We start from the raw sequence: 19,432 nt of genomic DNA, 5'->3' as shown, positions 1-19,432 counted from the left end.
AATCAGCAACTAATGATGGTACTGTACCTCCTGTACCTGCTGCTGTACCTGCTGTACCTGCTGCTGTACCTGCTGTACCTGCTGTACAACCAGAATCAGCAACTAATGATGGTACTGTACCTGCTGTACCTGCTGTACCTGCTGCTGTACCTGCTGTACCTGCTGTATCAGCAATTAATGATGTGCTCCAGCCTGTTTTCTCTAAATCCCAGCCAACAGTTGTGTTTTCTTCCTCCAAAATGCAAGGGAGAGGGCTGGAAGTGAGGCGCCTTCCTCCCATGCACATAATTGGGTGTGGTAGGTGGGGTAGGTGGCCAACCCCCACCCCACATGCTATAAAAGGGTGCCCAGGCCAAAAGAAGGTGCCCACACTTATAAAGTGTCCACCTACTTTTAATGAAGTATGAAACCTGTAAGTTATAAGACTTATAACTTAAAACTCTTATTAAAATAAGGATTTCCCACCTGTTCACACGCCACAAAACCTGTCAGAAGACAAGGCATTCCACGGCTCACGGGAGGGCGTCCCCGACCCCTGAGCTAGACACACATGTCAGGCATGCAAACAAAACCAGTTCACGCGAAAACATTTCAAAGGCAGGCAAACATGAGTGCACAATGCAACATTGTTAAAGGATAATCTCCGTTCATGTACTTGCACAATACTTGACATTTCCGGGCACAAACAGGCCCACCGGAAAGTCAATTCCAGGTACACACACAGTGTACAATCCACCCGTCCCTGGCACTACGAATCACGCCGTGCCAGTCCTAGCGGTGGTAATCCAGAAACATACACCGTGTGCAATCCACCTGTCCCTGGCACTACGAATCACGCCGTGCCAGTCCTAGCGATGGAGCACCACTACGGAGTATGCTCATCCAGAGCCCAAAGCTCACACAAGAAGATAAGAGGACCATTAGATAGCTCAATGGTGACAGGTATTGTCCTTCCACTGAGGGGAATTATTAAAATCACCACAAAGTAGAGCATTTGAAGACCAAGGATATTGGTTAATGGAGTCCCACATTTGAGCTCTGGAAGCTGAAATTTGAGAGGCATACAAGGAGCCTATTTCAAAAATCTCTCCATTGATCATGCATTGGATAATCATCCATCGGCCACAAGGATCATTATATGCTACACAGGGCTCTGCAGATCATGTCTGGCTAAAATGCACAGCCCAGAGAATTGTCCAGATCCTGCATAAAATATATCATAGCTTGAAAAGAACCCATGCTGGCCAGCAAAAGAATGCTGATTATGCTCTTGCAGACACACAACATCAGGATGAGTATTGTTTATATAATGCCATAGGAGCCTCCATTTATGCTGATTGCAGAGGCCTTGTATATTATAAGAAAAACATTTAAGAGAAGTACGCATGAAAATATGTACAAGAGATGAACAGTCCTGAAAGAGAAAGGGAGGCATCAAGCCTCTGCCATTGCCACAGGGTCTTGCTGACCCTCAAAATCCAATTCCCTGACTAAATCATCTTCTTCACAAAGTGGAATACCCTTCTTAACTGCATTGACCCATGCCTTTGAGATGGGGCTGTCCGAAGAGGTAGAAGGTTGACCAGGAGATGGAGCAGAAGCATCCCAATTGCGAGATTGGAGAGGTCTTTGTTTGAGAGGCACCGTCTTCTTTGCATTCTGCCCATCCTCATGAGAAGATGAATTATTTTCCACTAGCTTGCTTTTTCCTTTATCCTTGTTTTGGGCTAAATTGGCTTGGTTCCCTGTAGGAACTGAAGGCTTTGCTCCTTTAGCTTCAGTCTTTTCCACATAAGTCTTTTGACCTCCTTTATTAGATGGCGGAGGAATGGCAGCTGGAGGAGGCGGATGAAGGATTGAGGGACACTCAGAAGCTAGATGCCCGAACTTGTGACAAGAGAAACAAGCTCCAGCAAAAATGCCCCATTTCAAACAACGCGCACACACACACACACACACACACACACACACACACAACTGGAAGGGCCGGGGTGGCAGCAATGGCGGGAGGGCAGGGGCGGCAGCTTGAAGGGGGGCTGCGCACAGGGCAAGGAGAGCACTGCCTAGCACGAAGGTGTTTTTTTTTTGGGGGGGAGGGCAGAGGGCTAGGCGAGGATAGGGATAGGGTATGGGGGACTGCAGCTTCGCAGGGGGGAGCAGCCAAAACATAGTCTCAATTAGGGGAATTCATAGCTGTACTTAGTGTGTAGGTGGAAGATATTCCATGCTAAGTTGTAACTCTGTGACCCGTCTTACAGTGTGGTACTTCTATTCCCTTTTGTCAACTCCTTTGTCTATCTAGCAGAACATGCTTCTCATCTTCTCTGTTGAAATCATGAAAGGCGTTTAGCTTGGTGCAACCCAATTGTATAAAATGCTTCTTTTGTAGAAGAGAAGTCCTGCTAGCAAAACTGCAGTTTTTAAATGAGTTTTGTTGCTCTGCTTGGAGTTTGTTAAGAATTCAGTTTGTGAGATCTCACATACTTAATGGATCAAAATGCCCAGGAGATCTTGAAGATTCCTTTGATAGAACTCGAAAAGGAGATATGGACACCTGAAGCAGCTATGCATTCGAGACTGTCTGATCTACTTGCAGAAAACGGCACTGTTCTTGATATCAACAATTTCTCAAGAAAATATTCACAGCAACGGTCGATTTGTTTAAGGTTGGTAGGTTTGGGTGTTAATTGTTAAATTATTCAAATGCACTACTTATTCCTATTTTTTACATTTCTGAATACATGGCCACTTTAATAAATCCTGTTATTAATTAACCCAGTTTTGAGGTTGTCATAAATATTGATTCAGCTTGACTACCTCTCAGAAAATGACAAGCAGCGTGTTCAAAAGTCATTTAAACTAACCATTGAATAAACAATACAAGCATGTTTAGCTGGCATATGCAAAGGGCTCTAACCAGGCCTTTCCACGTGTTTAGCTCCCAGGCTTCTTCTTTCCTGTTTCTCTGTTCTCAACAGATCATCTCCTCCATCTGCATCCTTTAATCTCCTCTTCTCCCCCTCTCTACATGTTCCTGCCAACACTAATGCTCCATGTTGACCATGTGTTTGTGATTCAGACCCCCTTGTAAAAATTACATGTCTCTTCGGTCTGCTTAGGTTTCAGCTCACACATTTTCAGATGAGATATCTTGTTGTGATGTAAGTCATGCTTCTTGCTTTAGAAAATCGTTGATGAGCAAAAACAAACAGGCCCATGTGTGCTACAAGCTACTGATGTTATTATGTGGTGTCAGAGGGAGAGGGTTGAAATTGTAAGTGCTAGCTCTGCAGTAATATCTCTTTTTCACTACGCCTGCCAATATGCATTGAGTAAGAACTGAATCATGGTTTTATGTGACCTAAAAAATGTTGTGAAATAAAGGACTTGTTACTTAAGTCTGAGACAGTTAAGCCTGAATGACAAGATTAAGAATCACGGTTTCCTGGACCCGAGTATGCACAAGTTGCTAGATATACTAAATATGCTATTTAAATTTCTTCACAGTAGGCATTGATGAACTGGATGGCAGTTACGGCTTTGGCCTGGATCTCTGCACCACAGGTACTGACATGTCGAGAATAAACTTCTGGCAGCACAGATTCCCCAAACTCTGAAGTTATTGGCCCAATTTCCCACATTTACAATGTGGATGGCTTAAACGGGTCTCATTTAGGTCTAATCCAAATCAGCATGATCCCACACTTGTCGGTACCAAAAGAAACCCAAATACTAGGGTTGAGTGGGAAAACCTTAGCCCTACCTTTTTTTGTATAAATGGCCCTCAAAGGATGGAATAGACACTCATTGTCTGCTTCACTTGTCATTTTTCTTTTGTGCAAACTCTTGTTAGCTCCTTATTAGTAATGCGCTAGGTTTAATTAGTTTATCTACAGCTATGTAGAGATTTTGGTGCGGTGAGCTCTTGGGGGGAGTCCCCCACTCTCCTCTGCTTTGGTCTTGTAGTCCACCCTCACCTTGTTCCTCCACTTGACAGTGTGTTTTTTAACACATTTCTTTTCCACCCATCAACCTTGATCTCTTATTGCTAGGCCTCCCTAAAGGGCCCTGGTCTGCCTGCTCTCTGCTCTTCATTGTTGCCATTGCAGAGCCCAGCAACGACCTATTCTCCCCCTCCCACACACTTATCACTGTAGAAGTGCCTTCTTTGGCTCTGCTCTTCCGCCCTCTGCATTGCCACCAGTCCAATGTCACCACCTCCTGCCCAGAGCCTCCCTCGCAGAGCCAGTAGCCACCACCACGATCAGCTCAGCCCCTAGCTGCAACTGACTGCTTCCACTACAGAGCATGTCGCCGCCTAGCCTTGCCATCGTATGTCACCATGTATAATCAGCTCAGTGCGACCAGATGTTGCCAACTACCTCCAGTACAAAGTACGTCACCATGGCCATCGCCTGTGCCACCTGTTGCTCATAGCAGAACCATGCGCTCACCTACTCCAGGTGGAGACCTGTCCAGCAGAGCACAACGGCCGTCTTCAATAGTAGAAGACGAGCAGAGCCCAGGCATCGAGCTGCAGTAGAGCAGCAGAGAGAGCAAAGTGCGTGGCCACTGTTCTTGAAGCCCATCAAGCAGCAAAAGCGATGGCCATTGTCAAAGCAGAAGAGGGCAAAGCGACGGCTGTCATCGAGCAAAGAAGCAGAAAAAGAAAGAAACATTATACAAAAATAAGAATTAAAATATACCTAACCCTGAACCTTACCTGCCCCCTTTCCTTTTAAACAAAACAGCTGCTTCCCCCTCTTCCACCCTTTTTTTTGCTCTCTCTCTCTCTCTCTCTCTCTCTCTCTCTCTCTCTCTCTCTCTCTCTTTCTTTGTGGTGATGATAAAAGTTTCTCTTCTCCCTCTTTTAGTATGGTCTCTTGATGCTACAGCGTCACAGAGAGACATCATTACAGGCTCAGACAGCTCCAAAGGGGGGACGACAGACACAGATTACTACATTTTTTCAAAGATCCATCCCACTCCCAGCCCCTACACGGCAGGGAATTACTCTCCAGAGAGCAGAGACACTCAGAGCCCGCAAGAGACAGAGGACACTTGGCTTTCGGACACCATGCCTATACCAGAGAGAGATGATAGAGATCAGAGCTCAGTTTCACAAAGAGGGTGCGGAGCGACTGGCTCGCTTCAGAGCAGACCCAGGCATGTTCTCAGGGAGCTGTGGACACCCCCTTCATTGATGTATACCATTTTATACCCCCAATATGGTACAGGATGGAGCTAGCTAGGTTGCATATCATGATTGTATACTCCATGCATATAGCTTTGCATTCTCCTAGTAGTAGAGCTTCATCCCCTCCCCCACTCATTGTACTTATTGCACACCCAGACAGAGGATACCCCATACAGGTACACCGATTTGTCTCATAGGCCAAGTTCGGTCTTTTGGAAGACGTTAATAAAATCTTTCTTTCTCTCTCTCTCTCTCTCTCTCTCTCTCTCTCTCTCTCTCTCTCTCACCAGATGATTTTATCACCCGTCTGTCGTACATGGATGTACACCTATCACATGGGATACGTTGTGCCATTGGACAGATCTGGACCTCATCTTACCAGCTGCGGATTGAGACAGGGCGATATGTGCATCAGATCTTGGATGACCGCATTTGTCAGCTATGCTACTAGGAGGTAGAGATAGAGGAGCACTACATTTGCCGATGTACAGTCTATTATGAGATCCGAGGGAGATATCACTGCCTCTCCTAAGAGGGTTTTGGGCCGTTATGTAGGGTCATGGAGTTTGAGGATCAGAGATGCTTGGGATTGTTCCTACTTGAGCTCAGGAGACACAGAGAGACCCTCTTGGTAGACAAGAGACCGAGCCATGATGTACCTAGACAGAGGACCCTGACAGGTTTCTTCGGCACCAGCACCAACAACCTAGCCTACACACCTCCTGATACCTCATGCATTGGGCCATCAGGGCATCGACCACGCTCCTAGGGAGTCACCACTGATAGAGCAGTCATCTTATGTCGTGCTCATCAACCACGCCTGCCAGGATCCTGACCATGGCATCCTCACCCATCGCCAGATCAGAGCCATTATTGCTCAGAATCGGAGGCGCCTAGCTCGCTTCTACGACCTCTCCATTCTAGACAGCCCCATGGCGGAGATATTTGATCTAAGGAGAGGGCAACACTTGAACTGATCAACATACATGGATCTACCTGATATACATTTTTCAGTATTTTCCATTATTTTCTACTCAGTATCATCTCGGAGTCTTACAATTCTGTTCTTATATTTGTAAGACAATCAGTTTATTGTACTTTTTTAGTCTCATTTAGTTGTTCTCTTTGATGAGACACCAACTTCAGATGTACTCTTAGTTTTGGTCTCATAGGCCATTATGGCCTCTTAGAGATGTTAATATATCATTTCATTTTCATTTCATTTTCATCTCTCTCTCTCTCTCTCTCTCTCTCTCTCTCTCTCTCTCTCTCATACTCGGCATATACCAGCTGAGGCCAGGATATGCCGAGTATGCCATGGGGAGCCAGAGACAGAGCTGCATTATATATGCCATTGTACTGCATACTATGAGATACGTGGTCGTTTCCACTGTTTATTCAGAGAGGGTTTTGGACCACTTTCCAGAGTCATGGGGTACCAGGACCAGAGGTGTTTGGGATTGTTCTTGCTTGAGCTGCGGAGACATAGAGATAGCCTGCTTAGGCGCACAGAGAGCCAGACTCAGAGGCACATTACAGACTTCTTTAGTCCGGCCATCACTGCGCCAGATGGACCACAGCAGCAGCAGGACATGGATACCGCCCACACCAGAGGTACACTGATTGATCGTGCGATTGAGCTTGGGTGGTCCAGACGCCCACGACCACGGAGGAGGGCATCCCAGCATAGACGGATGTTGCAGCGGCAGATTCGGATTATTCTTGCGAGGCATGCGAGACACCCAGTCAGGGTGCTGACCACACAGGATATTGAGGAGATCCGCCAGTGTCCGATGCGGCACATATTATGAGATGGAGGTACCTCCATAGTGTACCTTCCAGTTCCAGTTTCATTTTTTAGGTGCCAGTAGTATCATCTTTATTTTTTCATTTTCTGGGTTTCTTTATCCAGACATTGTATCAGATCCACCATGATGTAACTTTTGGTCTCATAGGTCATTATGGCCTTTTGAAGACGTTAATATAACATTTCATTTCATTTCATTTCCCCCTTCTCTTCCCTTCTCTTCTCTTCTCTTCTTGTGCTGTGTGAAGTTTCTCTCTCTTCCTAAGGTGTGTGTGTTGTGTGTTTGTGTTCTTGGAAATGTTGCAAGTGTATGATCTTGGGAACATGTGTGCATGCCTTGTGTCTTGAGTGTCTCTTCTCTTTGCGTGTGAACCACCTCTCTTTGTGTGCAAGTGATGTGTGTTTTTCTATCCCCTTCTTCTCTTCCTTTTTGCATCCCTTGCATGGGGCTCTGTTCCATTTTGGCAACATCATCCTTGACATTGTGCTCTGGTGGTGTCTTCATAGTATTGTAACGATACTTTGATTGTATACATTGGCTCCCGGTTCATTCTATAAATACGGTCTTGGCGTTTGTGTGAAGAGGTGTGGTGTTTAGTTATAGGAGCTAGTTGCTCATTAAAAACATAGGGGTATGTGACACGGAAGGCGTGAGCCCATTAGGATGCCCTTTGTCATAGGAGCAATTAGATTGGTTGCATAGCATGCATTGGTTGATGATGGTCTACAATCACCTAATTGATGCTTAGCATTGATTGTATGTTGGAAATAAGTGCACACTAGGTGTACTATTTCTAGTCTAGTTTCACTTAAGTCTTTGTGTCTTGAGTCTAGTGCCATGTGGCACCTCTACATTTATCCCATAAGTCAGTCTACTCAATCTTGTACTTCTCACCTATATATTGTAGGTGTCACATCAATGAAAGCATCAATCTTGTGTCTTGTCTACACTCATCTCAAGGTAACTCTTTGTCTTTCATTTGTTTTTGTTTCATTTCTAGTTTTGCTCTTGCTTTCATATTTACAACATGGTATCAGAGCGGGCTGCTCCTGCCCTGTAATGCCAGCCATAGCTTCAAGCCACTATCTCCCTAGCTGCACTCCTCTTGTAGGACCAGCCTATTCACACTCTGCACAGGCTGCGCCGGCCTGAATCCTCTGTCCTGCGCCAGCCTGAACCCTCTGTCCTGCGCCAGCGTGAACCCTCTGCCCTGCGCCAACCTGTTTTCCCTGCGCCGACCTGTTTTTCAGTAGCAGCTACTGTTCTATTGCTTGGAGCTGCTGCTGCCCGCCATACTGTTGCAGTTTTCCTTTGCTTTCCTCAAGGTTGCGCATCATCTAAAAGGCTGCAGATCAACAAGAGGTTCTGCCACCGTCGCTTCCTCTTGAAGAGTCTACAAGGTAATTGTGCATTGTCTCCATCAGTTTGCTGATTAGTCCTTTTTTTATCTGCAAACTGCTAGTTCCTCATGCTTCGATAGGCTGTCAAATGCTATGGCCTTGACAAGTGGTGAGAGAGCCGGCTTCTAAAAACAGTTTGGATCTCTTCTTTCATTCATTTCTGCAATCTTGTAAGGGAATAGACACTGCCCTTGCATTTTAGCAAGAGGTAAGACCTTCCCACATGGCCTCTTCTACTCATTCTCTCATGTCTATCGACAAATTCAATGGCTCCAACTTTCATACTTGGCAAATCAAAATCAAGTGCCATCTTATGAAAGAAGGTCTCTGGGACATTGTTCACCATGCTGCTCCCGAAGATTCCGACATTGAGCAAGTTATCACTTATGCTCCCACTGCTAAGAATGACAAAGCCTATGCTATCATCCTGCTCGGTCTTGGAGATGATTACATTCATCACATCTCCGACATACAGTCTGCTTCTCGAGCATGGATCACTTTGGATACCCTCTTTGGACCTCGCTCTAAAAATTCTAAGATTGCACTTATGATCTCATTCTTTGATCTATATATGCAGGAGGGAGCTACTATAGCCTCTCATGTCAATTATTTTCGCAGTCTTATGGTTCAGCTTGCTTCAGTGAAGTCCCCCATCTCCGAAGATATTGCTATTGCTGTGCTTCTCAAAAGCTTACCTGATACCTATGCTACTCTTGTCACTACCTTCAAGTATCACAATAATCCTACTCTTGAAGGTATCATCAATGCTCTCCAAGAGGAGGAAAGAACAAAACAACAAAAGGTAACTGACACTGCATTTTTAGCAAAGAAAGGAGGATCTAAGGTAAGAAAGCCTTGCACCCATTGTGGAAAAACTAATCATTTGGAGAAGGACTGCTTCAAGGCTCATCCATGCACCATTTGTGGCCGTGATAATCACCGGGAAAAGGACTGCTACTCTAAAACCTCTACATCAGCCCCTGCATCTGCCTCAGCACATGTTGCTGCAGCATCTACAACAGCAGATCTTGCTGTTCATTCCTCACATGATGAGGACTGGGCTTTCTGATTACTTCACCTTTCTTGTCTACCACTTTGACCACCGATGATGTAGGTCAAGGGGTTCTAGTGTCTTACTCATTCTGCTTTTTGACCTCTCTCTTGTCCCTACCCAAGAGGCAGCGATTGCCCTTGAGGAGGGGTTGTCTTCAAGGTCCATCTGTTTGTCTACAGTCAGTCTTCTGTCTATCTAGTCTTGTCTGTCTATCTATCTGTTGTCTGTCTATCTATCTGTTGTCTGTCTATCTGTCTATCAATCTGACTGTGTCTTGTTTTAGATCCATCTTGTCCCTACCCTTGTGGACCCATATGAGGATATCACTTGAGGAGGGGTGTCTCAGGATCTTTTTGTCTCTCATGTCTTGTCTCTCAGTCTATCAGTCTTTATGTCTATCTTCTAGTCTTGTCTTTTTTGTCTTCCTCCTAGTGTCCACTTAAGGAGGGTGTTGGAAATAAGTGCACACTAGGTGTACTATTTCTAGTCTAGTTTCACTTAAGTCTTTGTGTCTTGAGTCTAGTGCCATGTGGCACCTCTACATTTATCCCATAAGTCAGTCTACTCAATCTTGTACTTCTCACCTATATATTGTAGGTGTCACATCAATGAAAGCATCAATCTTGTGTCTTGTCTACACTCATCTCAAGGTAACTCTTTGTCTTTCATTTGTTTTTGTTTCATTTCTAGTTTTGCTCTTGCTTTCATATTTACAACATTGTAGACCATGGGACTTTTGCACTGGTGACTATTGAAGATAGTGGATCGGCCATTGCACATATGAGCTACAAGCAAGATTGGTTTAAGGATCTTTCTTCGAGCATTTTTACGATTGTAAGCATTGGAGAGAACTCAACAAAGGTACCAACATATTCAAATGCATTATGCAAATGAGAAGAGAGGATGTAGCAGGGTTGGTTGCCTAGCACACTAAGTGGTGGCTCTTCTCTGGACAATATGTCACGAGTTCTCGATGCTCACAGTGCGACACAGTAGACACTATGGAGTGGAACCATAGTCACATGGGACGGACCCTTGGAACGGGGGGGCGCCGTCCTGGGAACACTGTGGGACGGGGACGGACGGGGACGGACGGACGTCCCCAGCTTGGGCGTCCCTCACAAGGGACGGCGTTCCGGGGACGGATCCAGGAGGGGACGGTTGTGGGGGACGGCTGCATGGGAACGCTACAGGTTACTGTTTGGGCAATGGTCACATTTTTGACCTTTTTTTTTTGGTTGGGAGGGGCTTTTCATGGGCCTTTAGCCTTGGCCCATAGGCCTTGAGCCTTTGAGGCTTTGGGCCTTGGCCTCTCTCTTGCCTCCCTCCCTATAAGAAGACACACACACACACACTCCCTCTCACACTTCAAGCTTTAGCTTCACACACACACACACACTCTCTCTCCCTCAAGCGGCAAGCCTCAAGGGCCAAGGTCTCAAGTTTCAAGCTCACACAAGCAAGCTGTAGCCTCTCAAGACACACTCTCTCTCAAGCTTCACACACACACACACACACAGACACACACCCACACACCCACCCCCCCTCACACTCAACTTCTCAAGTTCTCCCTCAACTTTCAAGGCTCAAGCCTCACTCCCTCCCTCTCTCTCTCTCAAGCTATCAAGTGACAAGGAGGCATCCATCATCCATGGCATCCTCCTTGTGGTAGTGGCTCTTCAAGTTCCAACTACCTGTAGAAGGACGACGGGATGGACATGGTGGGATGAGGTCAATCACACCCCATCCCCTCATGGAGGTGGTGCACAGCCATGGACATGCAAGCTTTGCCCGTATAGGCGAGTGGGTGGTACTGACAAAGTAATTTTTAAGTGCCGTTGCTACCCCTGTCCCCGTTCCCTACATATGGCCGTCCCCCGTCCCCCGTTACCGTCCCCCGTCACTTGTGACTATGAGTGGAACATTGCAAGAGAACAAGACTACAAGAGGAACAAGAACACTTTCACTACTCCAAGAACACTATTACATGTTCTTCACTATAACGTGCACAGTCAGTAGAGGTCACAGTGAAGAGGACGACACACGGCTCAAGTTGAGGACAAGTGATTGTAGCACACTTAGTCTAAGGCTACAAAGTGGTATGAAGGATGAAGCATGAAGGATGTCCTTCAGGATGAGTCGAGTGACCATATAAGCAGTCCGGCAAGACGGGTTGAGTCGGTGGAGTAGGTGGCATCTCCTATCTTTGGTAGATGCCCTTGAGGTGGCAGCCTTTGGTAGAATCTCCTCTCTGGGAGATGACCATTGGAGTGTCAATCGATGCCTTCAATGCCGGTGCATGCATCTCTCTTTGTGTCTTTTGTGGTGCGCCTCTACTTCCGATGGTCCCTGAATGCTCCGGGGTGGTACTGTAGCTTGACCGACTGTGACGGTGTTACGTTGTTATGGTGTGGCAGTGTGACACTGTTACGATGGTCCGTCCAAGGTGGGCACTCTTGGTGGCTACAGAGGAACACATGGGGAGTACTCGCAATGTTGAGTCGAGATTGGTGGACTCGACAAGCTTACAACTTTCTTGTTTAGGCCAATGTGAGTATTTAGTTATGGCACCAAAGGTATAGTGATTTGAGTTATTCCACATTTGCAAATGTGCGTTGCAAAAAAAATCAAAGGCCCAAAGTCAAAGGTTAAATCTTTGGAAGGTTGCTCAAAGTCCAATGTGTACTCTGTCTCATGGGTTGAAGGGTTGTCCAAAATCAAAGACCCATTTGCAGTCTAGGTGGTGCGTATGAGAGGCAAGAAACTGTGGGAGGTGTTATAACAACAGACCTAATATAGGGCCAAGAAACCCTTGGAGCTAGTGCATTTCGACATATGTGATAAGATGAAAATTAAATTATTGAAAGACTAAGTTTATTAAAAAAAATGAAATTCATAGATGATTTTTTCAACGTTTTGAAAAAGAAAAGTTAAGGCCTTTGACAAATTCTGTGAACGGAGAGCTGAAGTGTACAAATAGTGTGACCATAACCTTAAGGTCAAGGTTCTCACTGGTCGTGAACATTCATACATGTTTGATGAATTTATAAAGTAGTATTGCAAGAACCGTGGGATTCGGAGGTGCCTTACCAATGCTTACACTCCATCTCAAAATGGGGTGGTAGTGAGAAAGAACAAGTCCATTGTGTTGAGTCAAGTAGGTAGTTATGCTTTGACGATGCAGAGTATGCACATCTCAAAGCCCTAAACAATTGAGAATGCCTTGAGGAAATATGAGGGGTGTGCAACTATGTAGAGTGAGCTCAATGCCATAAAGAGAAATGACACATGTGAATGGTTTTTTTGGGGTGGGGGGAGGGGTGTGCGCAAAAAAAAGACTTGTATTAAGTAAGAAAGAAGAACTACAGCCAATGACGTGATAGCTCAAGTGGTGAAGGACCAAGAGGTCTTGGGTTCAAAACCCCCCTTGGTGCTTCCTCGGCGGCATCGCCTACGGGAGTAGTGAAAAATTGGTAACTACGGGGGGATCTTGGGGCTAAGGCAAGTCGGAAAAAAAGAGAAGGAAATAAGAATTCAAAATCACAGCTGAAAGCCAAATCAAATAGGGGCGCGGTGATGTTAAGAAAGTGTAGTGTGAGTAAAGAAGAGTCAAGAAATTTGATGGGGCATCCACCATACAGCCAAAGGCACCAAGATTCTTGAATGTGATTTGCATCACCCAAATCCTTCATATCAAAGGTCTGATGCAGCCTCTTTTTCAAGGCATCCATCTCTTTACGAGATTTCCCGGAAATCAACATATCATCAACATACAAGATGAGGATCAATAGACTGCCATCCGAAGCTTTCTTGGTATATAAGCAGTGATCTATGTCACTTCTCCTGAAATCTTGGGATTTCATGAATGTATCAAATTTATGATACCATTCCCTTGGTGCCTGTTTGAGCCCATAAAGACTCTTTTTCAGCTTGCATACAAGCTTCTTCTTTCCATTCACTGCATAACCCTCTGGCTGTTGCATATATATCTCCTCATGGAGATCACCGTGAAGAAAAGCAGTCTTCACATCCATCTGAATCAAATCCAGATCATCATGAGCAACCAAAGCTAATACAGCTCTAAGTGTGGTCATTTTGACCACTGGAGAGAAGATCTCATCAAAGTCCACACCATATTCCTGCTTGAAGCCCTTAGCCACTAACCTGGCTTTGTATCTTGGCTTTGCATCAGGTGCAACTTTGAGCCTGTAAACCCACTTGCATGGCAAAACCTTCTTGCCTGTAGGCAAATGCACCAACTTCCATGTTCCATTTTTGTGCAGAGAATCCATCTCTGACTTCATAGCACGCTCCCAAAGAGCCTTTTCTGCCCTCTGTAAAGCCTCCTTATAACAAGAGGGCTCCCCACAGTCAGTGAGCATCAAGTAGTCAACCCCTGGAACAAACCCGTCAGGGGGTCTGGAGAGTCTTGTGGACCTCCGTACATAATGATCATCATTTGCAGGTTGCTGTCCAGCCTGCATATCACCTATTGGTGGCTCCTGTTCCATGCCATAAGGTTGAAAGATCATGCCCGGTATCTCCTCTAACTGTGGGATATCCATAAGGATGTCTTCTGCCATCTCTGGCTGTCCATTTGGACCATTTTCAGCACCATTTAAGGGCTGGTTTTGATGCTGTAATGACTGATTTACAGCCCTTGGTTGTTGTCCATGATGTCCATCATCATCAAAGATGACTCTGCCAGGCTCCTGTTGCCTTGCAGGCTCCTTATACATGCATGTTTCATCAAAAATGACATCATTGCTGCGTATAATCTTTCTATTCACTGGATCCCAAAGTCTATACCCCATTTCACCTCTGTCACCATATCCTCGGAATATGCATTTGTGAGACTTAGGATCAAGTTTGGTGCGTATTTCCCTGCGTATGTGCACGTACGCAACACAACCAAACACTCTCAAGTGCTTGTAGGACGGAGGCTTCCATGTCCATACTTCCTCTGGCACTTTCCCACCAAGCCTCGTGTTAGGTGACCTGTTTATAAGATGAACGGCTGTCATAACAGCTTCAGCCCAAAAACCATGAGGTAATGCAGCATGTGATAACATAGAACGGACCTTCTCCTGAATGGTCCTGTTCATCCTCTCTGCTGTCCCGTTTTGTGGAGGATCATAAGGAGTAGAGAGCTTCCTCTTGATGCCTTTAGCATCACAAAAGTCCTGAAACTGTTTGGACATATACTCTCCACCATTGTCGGAACGCAAAGCCTTCAGTGTTTTGCCAGTTTGATTCTCAACATGAGCATAGTTGCCAGGCGTTTCAGAAACGGCAGGTATGAAACGGGTTTCATACGTTTTGAAACGTTTCATAAAAGGTAAGAAAGGGTACAAAAAGGTTTCATACAAAATAGAAAAAACCTGTATATTTTTTACTTGAAATATACAAAAGAAAAAACTGTTGACATAACTTATAAGAGACCACATTGAATTCATTTCAATAAAAACAAAATACATGTAAGATATGATGATATCACAAATCACGTGGGTGATCACTGATGACTAAACAGAAATCAAAAGGATCACCACGTGGGTGATGAGTCATGACTCAAAATCCAAGATCAAAATAAATAACATGTCCAAAGTTCAAACTAAATAACATGTCCAAATAAAATGATACTGGCAGCTGCTAGCTACTATCTGCATCCTCATCTGCATCCTCATGCTCATCCTCATCTGCATCTTCTGCCTCTGCAGCCTCACTCTCAAGGTCACTGTCGGTAGCCGAGTCCTCAAATGCCTCATCCTCTAGAGGTGCAGGTGCACCACTAGTACTAGCCTCTAGAGAAGATCGTGTAGTGCGAGCCGGAGCCATGATCTCCTCATAGAGCATAGAATAGATGTCTCTCTCCTCCTGAGGAATGTCGGGAATCTCCTTGCACTTCATGATATCAATCTTATTTGGATTCACTTGGCGAGGCTCAATGGGATGACCCTTTTGTTCTAGCAATCGGAGATTGCAATGACAAAAGACAAGCCTCTCCAATTGTGCTGAGGAGAGTCTATTTCTCTTTTTTGTGTGAAAAAGAGCCCATATACTCCAGTTTCTCTCACAAGGCCCTGAACTGCAATCCTGTGAGAGAACTCTGAATGCAATCCGTCTCTACATTGTACAAAAAAGAATGTTAAGTTAGAGTCAAAAAGAGAGTAGCATTTGAATGTAGATTTTGAAAGAGTAGGACTCATGAGACAAAGACACAAGATTCAAGAATCAAGAAACCTTACCAAGTTGGGTGTCCCAATATCGTATTTCTCCCACCAAGACGCTGTCTCCAATTGTGTCTCCCTGAGCAATGCAGTAGCTCGCCCATACATATGGCTACCGTTGCGGGAAATGAGAAGCTCATCCTCGAGCTTTCTCATAAGCTGTATATCACCTCCCACTCCCACCAACTTGGTAATGTACTTGACCCATCCTGACTCTAGCTCCTCATTGAGGTATTGCTCCTCATTCCTCCAAAGGGGATGCAAAATATGCATGATGTATGAAAGGAAACGTTTTTTAAGGTTTTTAAAATATGCATGATGTATGAAACGCGTTTCATACAGGACGAAACGTTTCGAAACGTTTCGTACGTTTCGAACCTGTATGAAACGCGTTTCTATGCAACTGTGAACATGAGCAACAAACTTCTGAAACATTGAGAATGTATCACTCTTCAAACGAAGAGGATAAACCCACACCTTGCGTGTGGCATCATCAATAAAAGACACAAAATATTTTGCCCCTCCCAAGGTTGATTCCGTACGTACGTACGGATCCGTACAGTACGGCACAGTACCGTACTGTACGGATCCGTACGGATTTTTTTTAAAAAAAAAATAAAATAATAAATGGCGTGGCGTGGCGAAACGTGTGTGGCGACCATGCGCTTGCGGATAAGCGACCAGATTTTGGGCATTAAGCGACCAGATTTTGGGTCCATGTGAATACTTGCACAATCGTGTGTACCTGCAAAACTCTGCAGAGTAACTTCTTCGCTCTTCTTCGCTCTCTCTCACGCCCAGGCTTCATCATGCCGCGCAAGACTAACCCGAACTGGGCAATCCACACCAATGTCCTGAGGGTTGTTAACACCCCTTCTCAGCAAGGGTCAGGTACTCGGCTATGGGCATGCAAGTATTGCGGGGAGCAGTACACTAGCACCATAACTCGCGTCATCAAGCACATGACAGGTATCGGGTGCATCAATCAATGTGGTCCATGTGATAAAATACCACAAGCTGTGAGGGACCAATTGATTGCGGAGAATTGTCCTGCAATGGGTGGTGCAAGCAGTGTTAGAGGTGGTGAAAGTACGCAAGATGCTCTCCATGATGCTTTTATTGGAGATGTTACAGGTTCAGGTACAGTAGATGAGGGTGAAAGTCTTTCGGCTTCAGCCCAATCCACCACAGGCAGGAAGAGGGCACGTATTGCTGATGATGAGGACCTCCTGCCACAAGATGCGAGAGGTACAGGGGAGGCATCAAAGCAATCCACTCTGCGTTCTTGTATCTCATCACAAGCTTGGGTAAAGGAGCGGCAAAGGGTGGCAGAAATGGAGATTTGTCGCACTCTTATTGAGTTCAATATATCCTTCAATGTGTTAAGGATAGACCAATGGAAAAGAATGGTGAAAGCAATTACGCAGGTAGGGCCTACTGAGACATGGACAGGTCTTCAGTATACGAAGATGCGTACATCCATGTTGGATGAGCAAAAGGCCTTGATAGACAAGGCGCTCACACCTGTGAAAGCAGGTTGGCAGGAGTTTGGATGCACTATTATTTCAGATGGGTGGGCAGACATTCGCAAGAGGCACATAATCAATATCCTTGTGTCATCTTGCTTGGGCACCTATTTCTTGCGTGCCGTGGATGCAGGGAGAGCAGGCGACATGATCACAGGGGAGTTCTTTTATGGCCACATTCGACAGGCTATCCTTGAGGTTGGGGAGGACAATGTTGTGCAGGTGGTGACCGACAACGCCTCTAACTGCAAGGCAATGGGTCAAATGGTCGAGGCAGAGTTTCCACATATAGTGTGGACTCCATGTGCTGCCCATTGTCTTGATTTACTTATGGAAGACATTGGGAAGCTTGTTTGGGTGCAGCCCATTGTTGCAGATGCTGTAAAGATCACCACCTTCTTGCGCAAGAAGCATCAGGCTCTTGCCATCTTTCGGAGCCATAGCCCTTTGGATATGGTGAGACCATCCAAGACCAGGTTTGCCTACATGTTCTTGGTCTTGGATAGGCTCTACAAGATAAGAGATTCACTATCATCAACAGTTGTGGATCCAAGGTGGCGACAGATGCATAATTCAGAGGATGAGCGTACAAAATACTTGCAGAGGCGGATCCTGGATGATGATTTTTGGCAGCAAGTTCATAGCCTTTCAGTTGCACTTAAGCCCGTGTATGTCCTTCTCCGACTTACAGACATGGAGGGCTCAACTTTGGGGCTGGTCTTTCATTTGTTTATGCAAATGAAAGACCATGTTGCTCAGTGCTCCATGATGACTGCTCAACGGTAAGCAATAGTTCTAATTTCTTCCTCTTTCTTTGATTTTTATGACTTCTCGATTCTCGATTCTCTTAGTACTATAACCTAAGACATGTATGTTCAATCTCTCATTTTCAGCCGAGGTGAGATCCTGGACATTGTAGACAAACGGTGGACATTCATGAGCCGTCCCATCCATGCGATGGCTGCCATGCTCCATCCTCTCTACAGGTCGCCAGAGCTATGGAATAATACTGCTTTGAGCATGAAGCAGTCAGAGTATGTGGGAAGGATGTTCTCAGAGGAGGAGCAACTTCAGATTGATAGAGAGTTCACCACTTACATGAGTGGTATTGGTGCTTCATTTGCGAGACCTGTGTCATTAAGGAAGGAAGCCATGAAATTCCCTTTGACATGGTGGCACTCTTATGGAAGGGTTGGTCTTCCAAACCTTTCACGAGTTGCTCTTCGTGTTCTATCTCAGGTAACTTGTAATTAATCTCTAAAATATACTCTTCGGAAATGAAGATTGATGTTTTAGCATTGAAAGATTTACAAATTTGCTCGCATTGCACTCATTTTTGCACAGGATTGCTCAGCTGGAGCATGTGAGCGGAATTGGAGCTCATACTCCCTTATACACACTAAGATTCAGAATCGCCTTAGTACTTCTCAATTAGAGAAGTTGGTGTATTGCAGAGCTAACATGAGGCTCGTGCGAAGCTACCATGCTTTGGGGTCACCGAAGCAGGTATACATTGAAATTTGGACTCAATAAGAACTTAGAAGTAGAAATTTTTTTGTAGTTCAATGGATGTCCATTGTCCAATATGCAATTTGTGGCATGTTTAAACAGGTTGATCCAACACTACTCAAAATGGTAGATGAACCCAGCCCGGAGCTTGTGGATCGGCAGATTAGAGATGAGCAAGAGGAGATTTTGAGAGCTTTACATAGAGAGCTTGAGAGCGTGGATCGTTGTGTGACCCGCTCACGTGCACGATCTCTCAGCATTCCTCTACGCCCGGCAGCTCCAGATCCAGGCTCTGCGAGACGAGAGAGCATTCGCAGGGGAAAGCTTCCAGTTCGTCGCACCCAGCAGAGGCGTGCAAATGAGGTTGTCGAACTCATTCACACTCAGATTCCCGAGGCACATGATGAGGATGCACTGGAGCTTGTTGCTGTTGAGCCAGAGTTCGATGAAGAGGGCAATGGTATCAATGATGGAGGCATGCTCTCTTCAGAAGACTCATCATCTTCATCTGATGATGAGATTTGAGACTCTTGCGTCTAGACTCTAGAGTCTAGACAACTGTGTAGTGTTTCATTGTTTTGCTTTTTGCACTTGTGGACCAGGACATGTGCTGGCAGCTGTAGACATGATATTTTTTTTTTCTCTTTGACTCCCTCTTGGCATCATAATGCCCCAGATTGGTTGAGATCACCATACACTCTGGGATGGTGA

At 45.4% G+C, this 19,432-nt stretch overlaps 3 protein-coding genes across 4 annotated transcripts in view; all 3 read left to right on the top strand.

Moving 5' to 3' along the window:
• LOC147621417 (ATP binding microtubule motor family protein) overlaps positions 1–19,432 on the top strand; it is a 154,425-nt gene that overhangs the window by 133,072 nt on the left and 1,921 nt on the right. For both annotated transcript variants that reach the window (XM_086824163.1, XM_086824164.1), the window contains one exon: positions 2,506–2,666. In XM_086824163.1, the coding sequence (XP_086680289.1) occupies positions 2,506–2,666 (161 nt within the window). The remainder of the gene's footprint in view (positions 1–2,505; positions 2,667–19,432) is intronic.
• LOC147621419 (uncharacterized) lies at positions 17,021–18,466 on the top strand. Its single transcript, XM_086823731.1, has 3 exons — positions 17,021–17,434; positions 17,576–17,994; positions 18,106–18,466. Exons 1-3 carry the CDS (start codon positions 17,021–17,023, stop codon positions 18,464–18,466), a joined length of 1,194 nt encoding a protein of 397 aa, XP_086679857.1.
• LOC147621418 (uncharacterized) lies at positions 18,628–19,343 on the top strand. Its single transcript, XM_086824165.1, has 2 exons — positions 18,628–18,718; positions 18,824–19,343. Exons 1-2 carry the CDS (start codon positions 18,674–18,676, stop codon positions 19,244–19,246), a joined length of 468 nt encoding a protein of 155 aa, XP_086680291.1. The 5' UTR covers positions 18,628–18,673; the 3' UTR covers positions 19,247–19,343.

This window comes from Cibotium barometz, chromosome 30, assembly GCF_041138505.1.
Source record: "Cibotium barometz isolate CiBa-2024 chromosome 30, ASM4113850v1, whole genome shotgun sequence".
Classification (NCBI taxonomy): Eukaryota; Viridiplantae; Streptophyta; class Polypodiopsida; order Cyatheales; family Cibotiaceae; genus Cibotium; species Cibotium barometz.
Note: the sequence above shows the minus strand (reverse complement) of the source record. Positions and strands in the feature narration are given on the sequence as shown.